The 19969-nt window shown below is 42.9% G+C and overlaps 1 protein-coding gene across 1 annotated transcript in view; it reads right to left on the bottom strand.

Moving 5' to 3' along the window:
- Positions 1-19969, bottom strand: part of CAPN9 (calpain 9) — a 116860-nt gene that overhangs the window by 44846 nt on the left and 52045 nt on the right. The window contains exons 7-11 of the mRNA XM_030196438.1: positions 19305-19390; positions 18980-19057; positions 14066-14226; positions 10444-10604; positions 3614-3822 (exon numbers count right to left, since the gene is read on the bottom strand). Of these exons, the coding sequence (XP_030052298.1) occupies positions 3614-3822; positions 10444-10604; positions 14066-14226; positions 18980-19057; positions 19305-19390 (695 nt within the window). The remainder of the gene's footprint in view (positions 1-3613; positions 3823-10443; positions 10605-14065; positions 14227-18979; positions 19058-19304; positions 19391-19969) is intronic.

Here is a 19969-nt window from a genome sequence, read left to right as displayed (position 1 = left end):
AAATAGCTGGAATAAGATTATAGAGGTCATTTTAGAAGCAGCTACATGGGGAAATAGCGGCATTTGCACATGTAAGTTCCATATACTTTTAAACAACAATCTCAGAAAGCCGCTATTTACACATACAGGTGCAGAGATTTCAATGATATGGTTTGGAAGTGCTGAAAAATGACCCTTGTAATTCTCAGCTTACAATGGAAATGCACGTATATTTTTTAAAAATTTCTGCACTAGCTTTTTCACCTGATCTGAGGTACATGCCAGTGCCAGGTACCTATTTATTTGGACCTTGGATATCCAGCAGTGATTCAGGGAGCAACAGTACCAATCTCTGGGCATGTTACAAAAGGCTCACCCAACAGAGAGCCTTCTGTAAAATTTGCAGAAAGGCACACAGGCATACACATGAATTTGCATGCATGTACAATGGGAGAGCCAATTCACAAAGGCATGTGCAAAAAGAGAAAACAGCTTCATGTGGGGCCTTACATGTCTAGGCAGTACAATGTATAGCTGACCAATACATATATAAGTACTGGAGTTTGTAAAAATTACATGCACAAGAGGAGCCCACTGAGTTCCAGACCTCGAGGTTCTGACTTTTTGAGGTAGTTTTTAAGGCAAATGAGATCAGCACAATTGCCCCCTCACTTGCTCCTTAATATCACAGTTCTAAATACACAGTTAGCTCACACATGTATGAATAGGAGAAGGTGTATATGCCAACCGGAACATTTTTTTAAATACATGAATATTCCCTTTGTAAAATAAGGTGCACACATCTTTTAAAAGTACGGCCACACCGCTGTCATAGTCTGGGTAGTTGAGCCCTTGGGCCACAGTCGGGGAACACAAAAGCCCAACCTAGAAGCCTAGTGGCCCTATCTCATGGCAGGCGAGACACATCAAGGAGAACTGGAAAACTAGAGAGACAAAACCTGGGAGGCAGACTCGACAGGTGCAGGAACAGTGAGTGTCTCTGAAAAGATCCCTTGGGGGGGGGGGGGGGGGCAGGCCTGATGGATCTGGACCTGTAGGTGGCTCTGAAAAGAGCTCTTGGGGGCAGGCCTGACAAAGCAGGACCTGGAGGAGGAGTATTACTACTACTACTACTTAGCATTTCTATAGCGCTACTAGACATAGGGGCCAATGGCTAGGACAGGCAGGATAAACTAGGACTAGAGTGGGAAATGGAACATGCTGAGACAGGGCTGGAGACAGAAACTCACTCGTGCAGGACTGGAGACAGGAACACGCAGGCAAGGCTAGAGACAGGGACCACTGTAAGCAGGAAAACCCATTACATAGGCAATTTGAGAGGACGCCCAGACTCCTTAAATAGGTCTCCGGCTAGTGATGTCACCTCCAGGTGCCCAGACTGGATTCTTGCCTCTGGCTCTTTAAATTTCCAGGACTCATGCACGCGTGTGCCCTAGGAAGCCAGCGTCTGCTAGGACCACTGGTCACTGGATTGATGGCATCCTAGTTAAGTCTGGGCACCATTTATTTGTTGAGAAGATCTTAAGAAAGCAGTAAGTTTCCTGAAAAAAACTGGTCAGATGAACTCTGGTGCATTATAAGTTTTTAAATTGTGTTTTATGTTTCCAGACGGAGTTTGAGCACATTTTGATCCCCTGAAGAAGCCTTGTGTGAAAAAAGACCCCATTAGGATTCAAAAAGAAAGATAAGTATGATGTTTGAAAAGACAGTTAAATACTGAAAATTTTGAAAACCCCAAAATATTAAAAAATTTGAAAACGTAAAATTGCTTGAATAAAGTTTGCTGAGTATGGAGGTTTTTTGACCTATGATTACTCTATCATCTGTGAGGTAATATGTTGACAAAGAACCCTTAAGAACTGCAGACTGATGAGGTCTTTTTCCTCCTTATTTTTTAGTATATATCTAGCATAGAGTGTTTCCCCCCACAATTTTAATACATTGCTAGTACAATATACTACTAATCATTTCTATATGTCGCTAGATGTATACAGCCCAAGACCACAAGGAGCTGCAGTGGGAATTGAACCCAGGATCAAAGCCTACTGCACTAACCATTAGGCTACTCCTCCACACCTTAATAAGACTCTTTATATGTATAAAGCCACAAAAGATGCTACTCTTTTTTGAATGTCTTTCTTTAATGACGGATTTTTCTGTTGTGCATGGCACCAAATGCATGTGTTTCTTTGCAGTGCTCTATATATTTTGTAAAAGACTCAGAGCTTACGGAGCCTTTTATATTCATTTCAACTGAAACTGAACACTGAAAAAACACACTGCCTCATCCTCTCATCCCAACACAATAATTATAAACCCACAACCTTAAACACCCCAGATCACACCCTCCCTATCTCAGATAGCCTCAAAATACTAGGCGTTACAATTGATCGCAAACTTAAACTTGAGAGCCAAGTAAACTCAACTATAAAGAAAATGTTTCATTCAATGTGGAAACTTAAATGTATAAAACCTTTCTTCCCAAAAGAAATATTCCACAACCTGATACAATCAATGGTAATGAGCCACGCAGATTACTGCAATGGAATATCTGCGGGATGTAAAGAACAACTCATGACGAAACTCCAGACAGCCCAAAACACAGCAGCCAGGCTGATATTCGGTAAAACACGTTTCGAAAGTGCCAAACCCCTCCGAGAAAAACTGCACTGGCTCCCAATCAAGGAACGTATCACCTTCAAAATCTGCACCTTGATCCACAAGATTATCTACGGTGAAGTCCCAGAATATATGGTCGACCTGATCGATCTCCCAACCAGAAACAGAACCAGAGCATCACGTACCTACCTGAATCTCTAAAATGGCAGGAGTTCATATGTGGTGGGGGTGTGATAGAGTTCATGTGTTCTGGGAAAGTGTGCAGTTGGAGATTCGTACTATTTTACAAGTCTCAAAAGATCTTACTCCTCTCCTTTACTTGTTGGGGAAATGGAAAGGTGAGAATGTGATCAATCTTCTTAAGAAATGGCTCATACATTTTCTCCATGCTGCTTGATTGACCATTACATACTTTTGGAAAGGTATTCCACAGGTGGCGGTTTCGAGGACCAAATGTGGATATTGCTATCTAGGAATCGATTACTAGCAAGATATGTGGGAAGACAGTTGGATATGAGAAGATTTGGAACCCCTATGGGACTTGGCGACGAATGGTAGCCTGAATTCTCCTGAGTGACTGGAAGGGAGGACTCTTTGATTATGGCCATTATTTCTGTAGTGTGTGGTTGCTATGTTGCTATTTCCCCTTTTCCCTACTGTATTGAAGCACTTTTATATTCTTGGTTGTCATGTTTTTATATTTTTACTGCTATCTGCCTGGTTTAAATAAAATTATAAAATGGCAGGAGTTAACCAAAGCACTGTGGAATGGAAGAACCACAGGAAGCAAGTTGAAAGATCAAGCAATCTATTTGCTTCCTGTGGTTCTATCATTCACACCGTGCCCACTCCTTGTGTTTTCCTGCTGTGGTGTTTTTTCCTTGGTTTTTTCCCTCTCCATTGGTGAAGAGTTAACTAATGCTGTTCTTTCTGCAGCCTTCCCCATAGGTTTTCACTGTAAAGACAGAAGGAATTATTTTAAAAAGGTACTCACTGAATTTCAGCTTTCTTTTCTGAAAAAATTCTTAGGCAGAAATCTGCTTCTTGATGAGGTTCAAAGGTTGTAGGAATGAGCATGTATTCCCCAGGGGGCAGCTTAAATCTTTGAGAGATTTCTCTCAAGTTGATGTAGGTATTGCTTTTTGCTTTAGATGCGTTATATCTGAAGAAATCTTTGCATAGCTGCTCTTCTTTTCCAGGGAACTGTAAACATATTAAATATATGATCATATGAGTAAGAAAAAAAGAATGCACTTTAGCAGATAATATTGCCAGGTAAGGATGATTTGACCTAGCCAGCCTGCCCAAATGTACATTAAAAAATGTAAAGCCAGATTGTGCAATAAATACCCGCGTTTACTCATGGTTTTCATCCCTATGGAGTCAATTCTATAACTAGGTGCCTCCATTTAGATGCCCTATTCTAAAATAGAACCTGAGCACCCAGAATCCATTATACATGATGTCTGGGAAACATGGGGCCCCCAACATTTTTCCAAATAACCCCAAAATGTCCTACTGCAGCAGAAATGTTTGCCTGACATTTGAGACATTTCTGAGCACTTTATTTTTCAACAGAATGGAGCTCCAGAATAGTTGAGCCCTTAATTAATGAAACCTGGGAATTCATTGAGCCAACAGCTCAGTGGTGTCAAAGACTTAGTCAATGTTTCAAGGTTGAAGGAGGACACTTTGAACACAAATTATGAATTAACTTAGAACCCCTCCCCCAGTATGTTAATGTATAGGAAGCTCTGGAATAGGATTATGCCTCTCTTATGTGCCTTACATTGATTGTCTATAAATCTTTGCATTCAGTTTAAATTGTGCTGCTTAATATTTAAGGCTCTCTGCAGGATAGGACCCCTGTATTTGAGGGCTCTTCTATACTTTTATGTACCGGGCCTCCAGTAGTAATCTAATAGCCAGGAAAACCTGTCATTGCCAATAGTGAGAGAATTCCACTTGGTACAGATATGTAAGTCTTGTTTTGCAGGGATAGCACCTGGTTTGTGGAATGGGAGGAATGCCAGGAGATTTGCAGACTTTGCGAACTTTTGTGACTTTTTGTAAACAATTGAAGATGTGGTTTTTATTTTACTCAGTATTACTCCTGCTAATGTGAATGGGTGATTAAGTATTGGGGGGGGGGGGGGGGATTACTGTGATTGCTTTACTGCATCTTGCACTATAAAACATTTGTTGAAAGTAGCAGACTGCACGTTTTTGAATTAAGTTAAATTAAATTTAATGTGCTCTTAAGGCTATGTCCAACAGTTCAGTTACTGGCCCACAGATAACATACGTGGGCAAATGACTAGAATACTGACATTTACATGCTTACTCACCACTTAACTTTAGGTAACTCCATACGGAATTACCTCCATAATGTGGAACACAGAAAAGGACATCTCATATATAGTGCCCTGTGTGGCTGCACAGATCATGCCCCTCATAAACAGCAGCTGTAGAGAAGCTCTGCCAGTCATATGTGGCAGCCAACATAACTCCTGGAGCCAACTGCCCACACAGCATGTTTCCACTTTCTCCTGCATATTGGAGGAGCTGTAGGTCAGAAGTGAGGATTGTTTAGGTGAAGAAACTGAAGGGACAAGTGATAGACAAGAGGTCTTTGGGTGTGGTGAGGAGAAGAAAGTAGGGAAGGCATAAAAGTTGCAGACAGTGAGGACAAGAAGGAACAAGATCTGTGGTGGGGTTAAAGGACAGCTGGGATTCAGCCTAACATGGATTCAGCCAAGGGAGGTCTTACCTCACCAATTTGCTTCATTTCATTGAAGGCGTGAACAAACATGTTGATAAAGGTGAGCCGGTTGATGTAGTGTATCTAGATTTTCAGAAAGCATTTGACAAAAGTACCTCATGAAAGACTCCTGAGAAAATTAAGGAATCATGGGATAGGAGGCAATGTGCTTCTGTGGATTAAGAATTGTTATTGGACAGAAAACAGAGGGTAGGGCAATTTTTTTTTCAGTGGAGGAGGGTGAATAGTGGAGCGCTGCAGGGATTTGTACTGAGACCAGTGCTATTTAACATATTTATAAATGATCTGGAAATCGGAACGACGAGTGAGGAGATTAAATTTGCAGATGACACGAAACTATTCAAAGTTGTCAAAACGCATGCGGATTGTGAAAAATTGCAGGAAGACCTTAGGAAATTGGAAGACTGGGCACCCAAATGGCAGATGAAATTTAATGTGGACAAATGCAAGGTGATGTACATTGGGAAGAATAATCTGAATCATAGTTACCTGATGCTAGAGCCCACCTTTGAAGTCAGTACTCAAGAAAAAGATCTAGGTGTCATTGTAGACAATACTCTTAAATCTTCTGCCCAGTGTGTGGCAGTAGCCAAAATATCAAACAGGATGCTAGGAATTATTAGGAAAGGGATTCAAAATAACAATAAGAATATTATAATGCCTCTGTATTGCCCCATGGTGCAACCTCACCTTGAATACTGTGTTTAATTCTGGTCGCTGTATCTCAGAAAAGATATAGCGGAATTTTAAAAGGTTCAAAGAAAAGCAACCAAAATGATGAAGGGGATGGAACTGCTCCCATATAAGGAAAGGCTAAAGAGGTTAGGGCTTGGAAAAGAGGCGGCTGAAGGGGAGTATGATTGAGGTCTATAAAATCCTGACTGGTGTAGAACAGGTAGAAGTGAATCAATTTTTCACTCTTTCATAAAGTACAAAGACCAGGAGAAACTCAATGAAACTATATGGAAGTACTTTTTAAAGAAATAGGAGGAAATATTTTTTCACTCAAAGAATAGTTAAGCTCTGGAACTTGCTGCCCAAGGATGTGGTAACAGCGGCTAGCATATCTGGGTTTAAAAAAGGTTTGGACAAATTCCTGGAGGACAGTCCAGAGTCAGTTATTGAGATGGACATGGGGGAAGCCACATTGTCCCAGGATTGGTTGCATGGAATGTTGCTAATATTTGGGTTTCTGCCAGGTACTTGTGACTTGGATTGGCCACTGTTGGAAGCAGGATACTTGGTATGACCCAGTATGGCTATTCATATGTTCTTAAAATAACCTTACAGCCTTTGTGGACAAGTGTATACAAAATACTCTATCTATCGACTTATCATTTCTATAGATCTACAAGGCATACGCAGCACTGTACACCATACACAGAAGACAGTCCCTGCTCAAATACAAAGAATATTAGGAGGGAGATGACATCGGGAATATTGGGAGAAGAAGAGGGAGGGAGGAGAAGGGGGGAATGAAAAGATGGACACTAAATTTGTGTGCGCAAGTTATAGATTAGGGTCAGTTGCATGCATAATGAGCCAATAATTGGTGTTAGCAAGAAATAATAGGCTATAATTAGCCTTAAGTAGTGCTAACTGGCATCAATTAGCAGTTTATCCCAGATTCTATACAGCATGGCTAGTGTTCCGCGCCGAAATTCAAGTGTATTCTGTAACAATGCGTGTAACTTTATTGGCTTAACAAACCAATCAGCATTGTTAACAGCACTTAACAAGCAATAATGAGCACTAATTGGCAATAATTAGAATTTACAAGCATTACTAGCTAAGCGTATTCTATAACACATTGCACCTAAATTCTAATGTTCGCAGCCATAAAGGGGCATGGTTATGGGCAGGGAAATGGGCGCAGTTATAGAATATGGCTCAATACGCCAGGATTTATGCCACATTTTCGTTGGTGTAAATGGATGTGCCTAGTTTTAGGCACTAGAATATCGACTAAAAACTAGTCCGTTATTTTCTTACTCCGTTACTCTATCTTATCTATCTATACATTCCATCCTTGCTTACACCCTATGCTGTCTATTAAAATGTTTTATTATGTTTTGTTTTGATATTGTAATGTAGAATACTAGCATACTTTATATTGCTGTTTGAATATTTTTACTGCTTATGTTTGACTTATTCTTGCTGTACACTAACTTGAGTGAATTCCTTCAAAAAGGCGGGAAATAAATCCAACGAACTAACTAACTAACTAACTAACTAAATAAATAAATAAATAAATCGTATTCTATATACCACACCTAATATATAGGTGCCCCTTAAAGAATATGCATAGGTGGAAATGTTTTCCATGCGGATTTTTTAGGCAGCATATATAGAATCTGCCCCTATGTGTGTAACTGCTCTTATTCTGAATTCTATAAGTTCTGAGTTCAAAGGGGGGTGTGGACCTGGGAGGGGCATGGCTGGGTCGGGAGCTTGTCAGGTAGTTGCGTGCGTAGGTTATAGAATTTACGCGCCTACCTGCCTATAGTTAGGTGCAAGCATTTATACCAGCCACTGAGCTAGCGTTAAATGCTGGCACCTAAAAATTATCTGGATGTAGCTCTGATGCTGAAGCTAATCAAAATGATAAATTTTTTAGGACCAAACCCTGAAGCAGGTTCCCGAAATATGGACCATGTCGGTGTGGGTCCGTCAGCATTAAACCAAATTTGCTGATAAAGCTAAGTAGCTTTTTATATAATATACAAGATTTTACAAAAAGTAATTAAAAGTTTCTAAGATAAGTGAAGATTCAAGGTTATGGGTGGATGGATGACGATTACAGTGACTCACTGAACTGTGTCTCGGTGTGAAAACAGTCACTGCTGAGGTCAAGCTTGTGCACCTGCTATTCATGTGGAGAAAAACGTTTGGTGTTGGGCTTACAATTGCAATTACTGTGTGGCAACTAAAGTTCAGCATATAAATGCAGACTTGTGCTAGTATTTTATAATGGCAGGTGTGCGCTAAACTGCCATTACAGAATTCATGCTTAGCGCACATCATCCTAGCACCTAACTTTAGGTGACTGTATGAGAAATAACCACTAATTGATTGCAATGCTATGTAATGTTTGTTTTACCATCAAATTTTGTCCAGAGCTGAGATGATATTGAATAAAGTGAGACTAAAAAAGAAACCTGCAGCAGTTATCAGCATGCTGTGTGTATGGTCTTTCTTTCCATATGCGCCTATGCCAATAAATCTATCTACATATATAACTACATCCTTTTAAAGCTTGTAGGAGCTTCCTGTCCTGACTCTGGCACACCAGTTAATTTCAAAAGTCTGAAGAATCCATGTGTGTCTCGGCCTAGTCCCTCATAAATATTTTTTTCAGTTGTTTACAGTTTTTGGTGCTTCCTTAGCTCTGTTTTTGACCCATATGAATCATATCATATAGATTAACTATAACACTTCACCACTCCACCCTTACTCTGAATGACGCCTTTCTATAACTGTCTGCTTAGTTCTTCTCTTCTATCTTGATCTCATTGTAACACCAACTGTACCTCCTACCCTGGAATGGCGATGCCATAACAGATCTTTGTAAGCCACATTGAGCCTGCAAATAGATGGGGAAATGTGGGATACAAGTGCAATAAAAATAAAAAAGATCTGTGCCTGTACTGCTTCTTTGTGAAGTCTGAGGTACCACACAGCATTTCTGTTAATGTGGCTGTGCCTTGGGCTTGCAGTGGTTGGGAAGCAATGACCCAGGCCCACCTTGTGTCTATGGGAAAAATGCTCGGGATATTCTAGACTTGAGTAGCCGCCTACGTTTTAGGAATGGGCTGTCATTTAAAACAAAGTGTCGGGGGGGGGGGGGGGGGGGGTAGTGTAGCCAACAGGACACTTCCAAAAGACACGAGGCAAATGAGAGATGTCAAAACACTGAATTTATTCATAAAGAGACTTGACATGGTACCATGTTTCGGTAAAAGTGCCTGCCTCAGGAGTCTCTTACTATGGCAAAAATTACACTCTGTGAAAGTGCCAGTCTTTGGCTATCTACGCTTGGTTTGAGGGGTGTTCCAATTCTTTTTAAAGACTGCGCCACCTCATTGATTTGCAGTGAACTGATATAGCACCTGATACATTTTATGCTTCTATGTTCATAGTAAGACTCCTGAGGCAGGCACTTTTGCTGAAACATGGGGCTACAGTGTGGTAGATTTAAAACAAATCGGAGAAAAGGTTTCTTCACCCAACGCGTAATTAAACTCTGGAATTCGTTGCCAGAGAACATGGTGAAGGCGGTTAGCTTGGCAGAGTTTAAAAAGGGGTTAGACGGTTTCCTAAAGGACAAGTCCATAAACCGCTACTAAATGGATTTGGGGAAAATCCACAATTCCAGGAATAACATGTATAGAATGTTTGTACGTTTGGGAAGCTTGCCAGGTGCCCTTGGTCTGGATTGGCCGCTGTCATAGACAGGATGCTGGGCTCGATGGACCCTTGGTCTTTTCCCAGTGTGGCATTACTTATGTACTCTATGAATAAACCCAGTGTTTGACATCTCTCGTCTTCTTCGTGCCTTTTGAAAGAGTCCTGTTGGCTACACTACTCCCCCAATATTTTGTCTCTGTTTGTAGTGTTTTATGTTCCTCCACTTTAGTGGTTGACTTTTACTGACATGTAAAACAATTTTGTGTTTTTTCAGTTGCCAATAATACTATGCACTCTTTTCCAGATAATGCACACATACATGGACCAATTATATATGTGTAAACCATTGCACATGCTATCCGGAAAAGAGTGTGTTCTCTTTGAAAAGAGTGCACCCTTTTTTCAAATAGTGCATATTCTTTAGGAAGATTGTACCCTCTTTGCAAATCGTGCGCACTTTCAACAACATAACTCCTGTAACAAATAAATACCTGGAAAAAAGTGAACATTCTTGGAGATGACACAGGAAACAACTCAAAACAAAAAATTTTCCAGCGGCATATTCCTATTACATTTGAGCTTTTTAGTGCTTTTTTGTTTAAAGCCTCTGAAACAAATGCAAATGAATAACAAACCTGATAAATAGAATATCCTATGGTTAACAGGTCAGCTCCTACTTTCTTGAGCTTCCGTCGATTCTTCTGCATCAGGGCTGCTATGAATGTGCACTCGTTTGTCTGCCCCTCGTCCTTCTCTTTCAGATTCAGCTTGATCTGAGGATTTGTCCAAAATGTTTCTGCCAACAGAAATATCACAAAGTTTTGTTTCCTCTCTTTTCCTTGATTTGATTTATTCATTTGATATACTGCATTTACCCCTAGAGGCAATGGGGGTTTACAACAATACAATAAGTAAAGCTAAGACATATCAAAATATATCCCATCAACATCCTATATAATAATTCTCACCTCCAACGTTCTATGCTTGGGACCGTGGCTCCCTGGCTGCAAGTGGTCTGCGAGGCAGACACGCACGGACGTCACTGACGTCAACACAGCTGATTCCAAGGCAAGGGGAGGAGTATGTTTCCCTACTCCTCCTACTGCCTCGGAATCAGCTGTCACCCCCCCCCCCCCGCGCTATGGCCCCCTCGAAACCCACCTCCTCCCGCAAACCTGTCGATCCCCCCCCCGGAACGTCGAAAACCGCACCCCCCCTCCCGCCGCTGTTGTGCACTACCTTCGGGTAGGTTCCTCAATCATCTTCTTAGAAAGCTTAACTCCGTGCATCTGACGTCAGACGCACGGAGTTAAACTTTCTAAGAAGATGATTGAGGAACCTACGGGAAGGGAAGGCAGCACAACAACGGCGGCGGCGGCAGTTTTCGCTGGCACGGGGGGGGGGACGACAGGTTCGCGGAATGGGGGGGTTCGAGGGGGCCGTAGCATAGGGGGGGGGGGAATTGCCTGCCTAAGGCCCGTTTCCTTGCCTACAGAAACGGGCCTTTTTTACTAGTTACTATAGAAAAGAGAAAAAATAGCTAGATCACATGCATACAGACGTTTAAATACTTGAAAGATATTAATATAGGGAAGGGAAAGGGAAATGGGACTTTATATACCACCTTTCTGAGGTTTTTGCAACTACATTCAAAGTGGTTTACATATATTCAGGTACTTATTTTGTACCAGGGGCAATGGAGGGTTAAGTGACTTGCCCAGAGTCACAAGGAGCTGCAGTGGGAATCGAACTCAGTTCCCCAGGATCAAAGTCCACTGCACTAACCACTAGGCTGCTACTCCTCCACTAGCAACATTCCATGTAGAAGCCTGCCCTTGCAGATCAGCTTCTGTTTCTGTGAGTCTGACGTCCTGCACGTCAGACTCACAGAAACAGAAGCCTGGGCGGCCGCATTGCTGATCTGCAAGGGCAGGCTTCTACATGGAATGTTGCTAGTGGAATAGCAACATTCCATGTAGAATCTCAAATAGTAACAACAGAATCTCAATAGTAGCAACATTCCAGAATCTCAAATAGTAGCAACAGCAACATTCCATGTAGAATCTCAAATAGGGAAAGGGAAATGGGACTTGATATACCACCTTTCTGTGGTTTTTGCAACTACATTCAAAGCGGTTCACATATATTCAGGTACTTATTTTGTACCAGGGGCAATGGAGGGTTAAGTGACTTGCCCAGAGTCACAAGGAGCTGCAATGGGAATTGAACTCAGCTCCCCAGGATCAAAGTCCACTGCACTAACCACTAGGCTACTCCTCCAGAAACAAATCTCTTCCAGAGATGGGGAAAAGGTAAAACTAGAGGACATGAACTGAGGTTGCCGGGTGGTAGACTTAGGAGTAATGTCAGGAAATTCTTTTTCACGGAGAGGGTGGCCGATGCCTGGAATACCCTCCCGAGGGAGGTGGTAGAGACAAAAACAGTGACAGAATTTTAAAAGGTGTGGGATGAACACAGAGGAACCCTATTTAGAAAAGATAGTAGAAAACAAAAATAAATCAATTTTAAAAACCCTTAAATGGCTGCAGGGGGTGGATGTGTGAGTGACAGTAGGACGGTTACTCCGGCTGTGAAGAACTAGGGCCAGTGCCAGGCAGACTTTGTAGGTCTGTGTCTGTATATGGCAATCCAGTTTAGGATAGGCTGGAAAGTGCTCCAAAGGCAACTTCAGTAGCTGGAACTGAGGACAGTGCTGGGCAGACTTTAACGGTCTGGGTCCAGCAAATGACAAGACAGAGTTGGATAGGCTGGGGTGAGCTTCGACAACAACTCCAGTAGGTGGAACATAAGGACAGAGCCGGGTGGACCTATATGGTCTATGTACCAGAAACACCAAAGAAAGACTCGTGATAAAGTATATAATATCACATTCATTGTTGATTTACTCATGAACTGATAATGAGTGAGACTGTTGGGCAGACTGGATGGACCATTCAGGTCTTTATCTGCCGTCATTTACTATGTTACTATCAGGCTCATTTTCAAAAGAGATGGGCATCCATCTTCCATCTCTCAAAGACGTCCAAATCGGTATAATCAAAACCTGATTTTGGGCGTCTCTAGTGGAAGTCCATCGCAAGGACATCCAAATCTGATGGGGGTGTATTGGAGGCGTGGTGAAGGTGGGACTTGGGTGTTCCTAAGACTTGGACGTCTTTGAGCCATAATGGAAAAAGCAGAAATGTCCAAGACTAAAACTTGGATGTTTTCACTCAGACCTGTTTTTATTGTGACCACCGGAGGGAATCGGGGATGACCTCCCCTTACTCCCCCAGTGGTCACTAACCCCCTTCCATCCTCGAAACACATCATCAAAAATATTGATTGCCAGCCTCTATGCCAGCCTCAGATGTCATACTCAGATCCATGACAGTGCATGCAGGTCCCTGGAGCAGTTTTAGTGGGTGCAGTGCACTTCAGACAGGTGGACCCAGGCCCATACCCCCCTTACCTGTTACATTTGTGGAGGAAACAGCAAGCCCTCCAAAACCCACCAGAAACCCTCTGTACCCACATATAGGTGTCCCCCTTCACCCCTAAGGTCTATGGTAGTGGTTTTGGGGGGGTTTGAGGGGCTCAGCACACAAGGTAAGGGGGCTATGTACCTGGGAGCATTTTATGAAGTCCACTGCAGTGCCCCCTAGGGTGCCTCATTGCTGTCCTGGCATGTCAGGGGGACCAGTGTACTACATATGCTGGCTTCTCCCATGCCCAAATTGCTTGCATTTGGACGTTTTAGACTTGGATGTCTTTGGTTTTGAAAATTGCCAAAAATCAAAGACATCCAAATCTAAGGGCATCCTTGGTATTTTCGAAATGAAAGATGGACGTCCATCTTTTTTCGAAAATGACCTTTTCTCCGCCTCCAAATTTGGATGTTTTACAAAGACGTCCAAATTCCAACTTAGATGTTTCTTTCAAAAATGCCCCTCCACGTATCTCAGTTGTAAAGCCTGTAAAATGGATAACGTGAATTGTCAACTGCAACCTTTGAAAGTACTTCTTAAAATGTTAAAATGTGTTCGTATGTGAAACGTTAACAGACTACACTGGATTTAACAATTGCTGTATGCCTGCTAACTCCGCTTCTACTCTTTCATAAAGAGTGGAGTCTACAAGCAATAGAATTGTCCGAAACAAAAGGTTTATATGGCCTTCACAGTTAAAGTCAAAAGGGGATATGAGAACTCACACATAAACAAGAAACCAAGAGTCATATAAAACACATTTGTTTACCCAAAAAATTTCTGCAGCCCCCAGCTGTAGATCCTCGGACCCAACTCCCTTGATGGACTGTTACTTCCCACTTGCTTCTGGTATTGTCATCAAGGGCATCAGGTGTCAAGTTACAGATCTCAACTTTATCGAAATACTTTCTGAAATCCTCAAACTTCATCCTAAGCAAAGCAAATGAAAACTTTAGTACCAATACTATGTAAATAGTACAATTTTGGGGGTCAGGTTGTCAGCCATGCTGCCTTCTTCTATACCTTAACTTTCTTATTCTGTGTAAGGTTGTGACAATATCCATTGTGAGAATTATCTTTCATTTTCCTAGCATGATAAAGAGGGCTGAAGCAGTAAAAATTGTGACCTGGGGTCTAATTTAAAGAACAGATGCAAAAGCCAATGGACTTCTCATCCTCATTTGTTCTGTGCAGAGTAATTTGTAATACAGCATTGGTAGGGAAAGAGTTTTGAGCTTGATCTTGTTGCCTATGGGTCCAGGACTGGTGTTAGACATTCAGGGGCCCAGGGCAGAAACTCAGGAGGGGCAGGGGCGCCAAATCTGGCTTTCAGCCTATCAGGCTTATTTTCAAAAGAGAAGGGTGCCCATCTTCTGACACAAATCGGAAGATGGGCGTCCTTCTCTCAGGTCGCCCAAATCGGCATAATTGAAAGTCGATTTTGGGCGTCCTCAACTGCTTCCTGTCGCGGGGACGACCAAAGTCCACGGGGGGGGGGGGGGGGGGGGGGGGGGTGTCGGCACTGTAGAGAAGGCGGGACTGGAATGTGATTAAGAGATGGGTGTCCTCGGCCGATAATGGAAAAAAGAAGGGCGTCCCTGACAAGCACATGGACGACTTTACTTGGTCCATTTTTTCTTGCGACCAAGCTGTGAAAAGGTGCCCAAACTGACCAGATGACCACTGGAGGGTATCGGGGATGACCTCCTCTTACTCCCCCAGTGGTCAGCAATACCCTCCCACCCTAAAAAAAAAAACTTTAAAAATATTTTTTTGCCAGCCTCAGATGTCATACCCAGCTCCATGACAGCAGTATGCAGGTCCCTGGAGCTGTTTTAGTGGGTGGAGTGCACTTCAGGCAGGCGGACCCAGGCCCATCCCTCCCTACCTGTTACACTTGTGGTGGTTAATGTGAGCCCTCCAAAACCCACCCGAAACCCACTGTACCCACATGTAGGTGCCCCCCTTCACCCCTTAGGGCTATGGTAGTGTTGTACAATTGTGGGGAGTGGGTTTTGGGGTTTTTTGGGGGGGGCTCAGCACCCAAGGTAAGGGAGCTATGCACCTGGGAGCAATTTCTGAAGTCCACTGCAGTGCCCCCTAGGCCTGGTTGGTGTCCTGGCATGTCAGGGGAACCAGTGCACTATGAATTCTGGCTCCTCCCACAACCAAAGGGCTTGGATGTGGTTGTTTGTAAGATGGGCGTCCTCGGTTTCCATTACGGCCGAAAACCAGGGACGACCATCTCTAAGGTCGACCTAAATGTTGAGATTTGGGTGTCCCTGACCGTATTATCGAAACGAAAGATGAATGCCCATCTTTTTTCGATAATATGGGTTTCCCCGCCCCTTCACGGGGCCGTCTTGCAAGGACGCCCTCATGAAAACTTGGGCGCCCTGTTCGATTAGACCCCTCCATGACTTCTTCAGCATGAGACAGGCTTGGGAGCCCCTTGTAGTATGGGGGGCCCAGGAGATTTGCCCTGTTTGCTTCCCACTAACGTCAGCCCTGTATGAGTCCAATGGCTAGAGAGTAAAATGCAGAAAGGACTGGGGATAGACTGGGAATATAGGGGGGAAGCAATTTTTGAAAACTGGTGGTTGGTTTTGAAAAGTAAAACAGGGTAACATACTGGGGATGGGCTACATTACAGGGATCACTTTTAAATACAGAAGTACTGTGTGGGTGAGAAGGGAACCATGGGAGCCTTAACTCTGCCCCAGAGACAACCAGGATTTTTTTCTAGGGTGATGAGGGGCTGTCAGTGGGGGCTTCTGGTCCCTTTAACATGACTGATCCAGGAACATTGTCAGATATCTTAGCCTGATGATGTTTTCCAGGGGAAAGATAATTATACTAGTTGAGGTGTAGCTAACTTTACCAGAGTAGCACAGTATGCAAAGGATTTTCATGAGCTGCACTACTCATTGGTATAGCAGTGAGCTGCTTTCTACAAATTTGTGTGTAACACAGCTCAGTACTATGGCCAGTTGCATGTGCTGCACTAGGTCCTTGCGGTAGCGGCGGGGACCATTTTTCCCGCGCACCAGGACCCTATTAAACAAAGCAGGTTAAAGCCCCCCCCCCCCACAAATGGCCATGTAGTAAGACTACTCATTGCGTGGCCATGCGGGGGGGGGGGGGGGGGGGCGGAGGGGAGCACTTACCGCCACCCTTTGAGGTTGAGGTAAGGGCTCCTGCGATAACCTGGCAGTAACCGGGCAGCGCTCAGTGATGCCCTATTATCGCCGGATTAGCACCGCGCCATAAAATAAAAAACATTTTCTAGCATGTCAGAAATGGTGCACAATTGAGGCCATGTTGGGCCAGCAATAGTTCCAGGATAGCTTTGCTGTAAGCCCACGCTGGGCTTATCGACACTTAATAACACACAAAATATTATCACATTTACAAATGTTGTGTATCCCCAAACAGCACGATAGTGTGGGGGTTTTTTTTTGCCATATAATAAACGCCAACATCTATTTACTTTGCAGAAACATGTTAATGAAGCCTAGTAAATAAGGCCCTTATTTCAGAAGTTCTATTTGTGTTTTAGATGTCTATAAACCAGCAATTAGATGTCCGTATTACATGGATGTCTAAATTCCTATGTTACAAAACTGGGATATGGACATCTAAAATTGCACTATGTTCATAGGGGAAAGGGCTGTGGTCAGGGTATGTTTAAGGTGGGGCTAGAGAGGGGCCACAATATGGATGTGTAAACCCCATTTCAGAAAAGCTGGACATTGGCATTTAGATCTGCTTCACCAGACATCTAGATGTCAGGAGAGGGCTCTGATTGATCAGGATTGTGGTTGCTGGCTCCCCTCCCCCATTAAAGCAAAACCGGCAAAGGATAAGGATACTGGGCTCTGAGACAACTTCAGGAAATGTTGATGTTCATGGTACTAAAATAGCTGACAGAAATGTTCATGTCCCAGCACATGAGTGTTTCTTTTGCCGTTTTAGTACGATTGATTATCATGTGCCTCCACACTGACACCATGTCCCTCTTTTGCCCCATTCATATATGTCTCATTTTCTAAAATGGATGTTCATGCAGCACACAACCAGAACATGGATGTCCACTTTCCATTTTCCATGTCAGCAGATCCTGTTCTAAAATACTAGTATCACCGGTGATGTACTGCCCTGGATGTTCTTTCTAAATTTCCATTCTTTGCCTCTAAATTAGATATGTGGTGGATAATTACAGTGCTCTTAGGGAGCGCCTGATAGGTGCATATTCTATATAAAGGAAAGTAGACTATCACAATGTGTATAAATGTGGGCCCCACCCTTGTGCATGCCCACCTGTAAAGCAAAGTTACTTACCTGTAGCAGATGTTCTCCAAGGACAGCATTCTCACATGTGGGTGACGTCATATGACGGAGCCCATGTGAGAATACAACAGGCCTGCTTGTCCTTGGAGAAAGCAAAGTTACTTACCTGTAGCAGGTGTTCTCCGAGGACAACAGGCTGAGTATTCTTACATGTGGGTGACATCATCCGACGGAGTCCATGTGAATATACAACGGCCTGCTTGTCCTCAGAGAAAGCAAAGTTACTCACCTGTAGCAGGTGTTCTCTGAGGACAGCAGGTCAAGTATTCTCACATGTGACAGAACTCATGTGAGAATACAACAGCCTGCTTGTCCTTGGAGAAAGCCAAGTTACTCACCTGTAGCAGGTGTTCTACAAGGACAGTAGGCCTTCTCACATGTAGGGCTCTGTTGGATGACATCACCCACATGTGAGACTACAACGGCCTGCTGCCCTCAGAGAAAATACACATTATTGCAGATATGTGCATATTTATAGAATAGCACTTAGGCGCATATCCAACATGTAACATAGTAAATGACGATAGATAAAGACCTGCATGGTCCATCCATTCTGCCGAACAAGGCAGGCAGAATCGCACAACAATGTGGTAAACTGACATTTTACTTACTATCAAATTTAAGGTGTCTTCCCTTCCCCCTCTTAATCACATTTCTAGCATATGACATCAATGTGATATAAAATACACATAACCTGTTCTTGTTTTGTCCTTGTTATTTTTGGGTCACAGACTGTAGAGGTCTGCCCTTTCTTCCAAACTGCTGGAGTTGCCATCAAAACCCACTCCAGGCCTCCCAGATCTGTCTTTTCATAATCGGGACATAGAATGTAGAAGTCTGTCCTGTTTTTCTATATTTGAGACACAGACCTTAGAAGTCTACCCAACACTGGCCTTACTTTCTAGCTTATGGAGTTACCGTCTAGGCCCTTCTGTTTTGTTTTGATGATATATTTTTTTCCACATAGGGATCCTTTCGTGCTTACCCCATGTATTTTTTAATTCTGTCACTTGAATTCACATGTATATACACACATATACTTGTATATGGTAGTATTCTGAACATTTATTTATTTATTTATTTAACACATTTATACCCCACATTTTCCCACATAGTTGCAGGCTCAATGTGGCTTATACAAATACAATGTTAAGTAGGAGCATAAAGTAACAGAAGTATAAAGCAACAGTGAAATAAGGAGGGGTGGTGATAAAAGGGTAATACAGTTGCATATATGCATGTTAGCATCTACTTTATAGATTCCCCCCACCATACCCTTTCAAAACTGACACTAAGAATTCAACAACATATGAATTCAAAAATAGCATCTTACCAAAACTCTCCATCATCTAATGCTGTCTGGCAGAGGCGTTTCTGCTCAGATGGATCAATTGCACGCCATTCGGGGGCACTGCATTAGAGAAGACACAGACTTTTATAAAGGCAATAAGAGTTCATCTTTATCTGTATGTATTAATTGAGAGCAAATTAGTTACTGGAACTTTCCATCTGATAGTGTGCAATCCAGATGGCCAAGCACTGCTCTTAAGATGCCATCTAGTGGTTGATAAAAGACGAGCACTTCAAATAAACACTACAGCAGTGTATGCCTGATGACAAGAAATAATAGAGGACAATAACGAATAGAATTTACTAACTTGTCACTCCAAGGGCCGTTCCACTCCACCTGTCCCCATGGATTCCTGACCCTAATGAGCTGTACTTTCTGACCTCTGTAATTCACCTATATAAATAATTTCAAGGAAAAAAAAAAGAGAATACAGTTCTTACTACAAGAACACAATCCTGCCCTGGCAAATAGCACATACTTTTCAGTCAATGCTAGAAGATAGGTTATGGGTGCTGTGTAGTAAAACTTATTTTAAAATGGTTTTTATCATGTATGTTAATAAAAGGTAAAGTGTGTACTACAATGTTACTTAACAGACTATGCATTAGGTAGTTATTCTATAATAGGATACCGGGACATAGTCAGATACCCAATTTTGGGCACTGGGTGGGCATGATAACCCCATTCCCTGCCACTCCTCTCCCGCCCAGCATCTCTCCCTCCCCGCCCCCCTAATATCTTTAAATCTTCACCGGCAGTGAGCAGCAACTCATTCCCCTTGCTCACATCAGTTCCGGACTTTCCCTCTGATGTAACTTCCTGGTCCAGTGACCAGGCTTGGGCTGGCATGAGCAGGGCAAATGTGTGGCTGCTCGCTGGCGAAGGCCTAAGGGATTTAAAGATCCTTGGGGGGGAGGTCGGGGATTGGCTTTAAGTACCCCCCCCCCCCCCAATCTCCTGGAGGGAGAGAGG

This window comes from Microcaecilia unicolor, chromosome 3 (genome assembly GCF_901765095.1).
Source record: "Microcaecilia unicolor chromosome 3, aMicUni1.1, whole genome shotgun sequence".
Classification (NCBI taxonomy): domain Eukaryota; kingdom Metazoa; phylum Chordata; class Amphibia; order Gymnophiona; family Siphonopidae; genus Microcaecilia; species Microcaecilia unicolor.
Note: the sequence above shows the minus strand (reverse complement) of the source record. Positions and strands in the feature narration are given on the sequence as shown.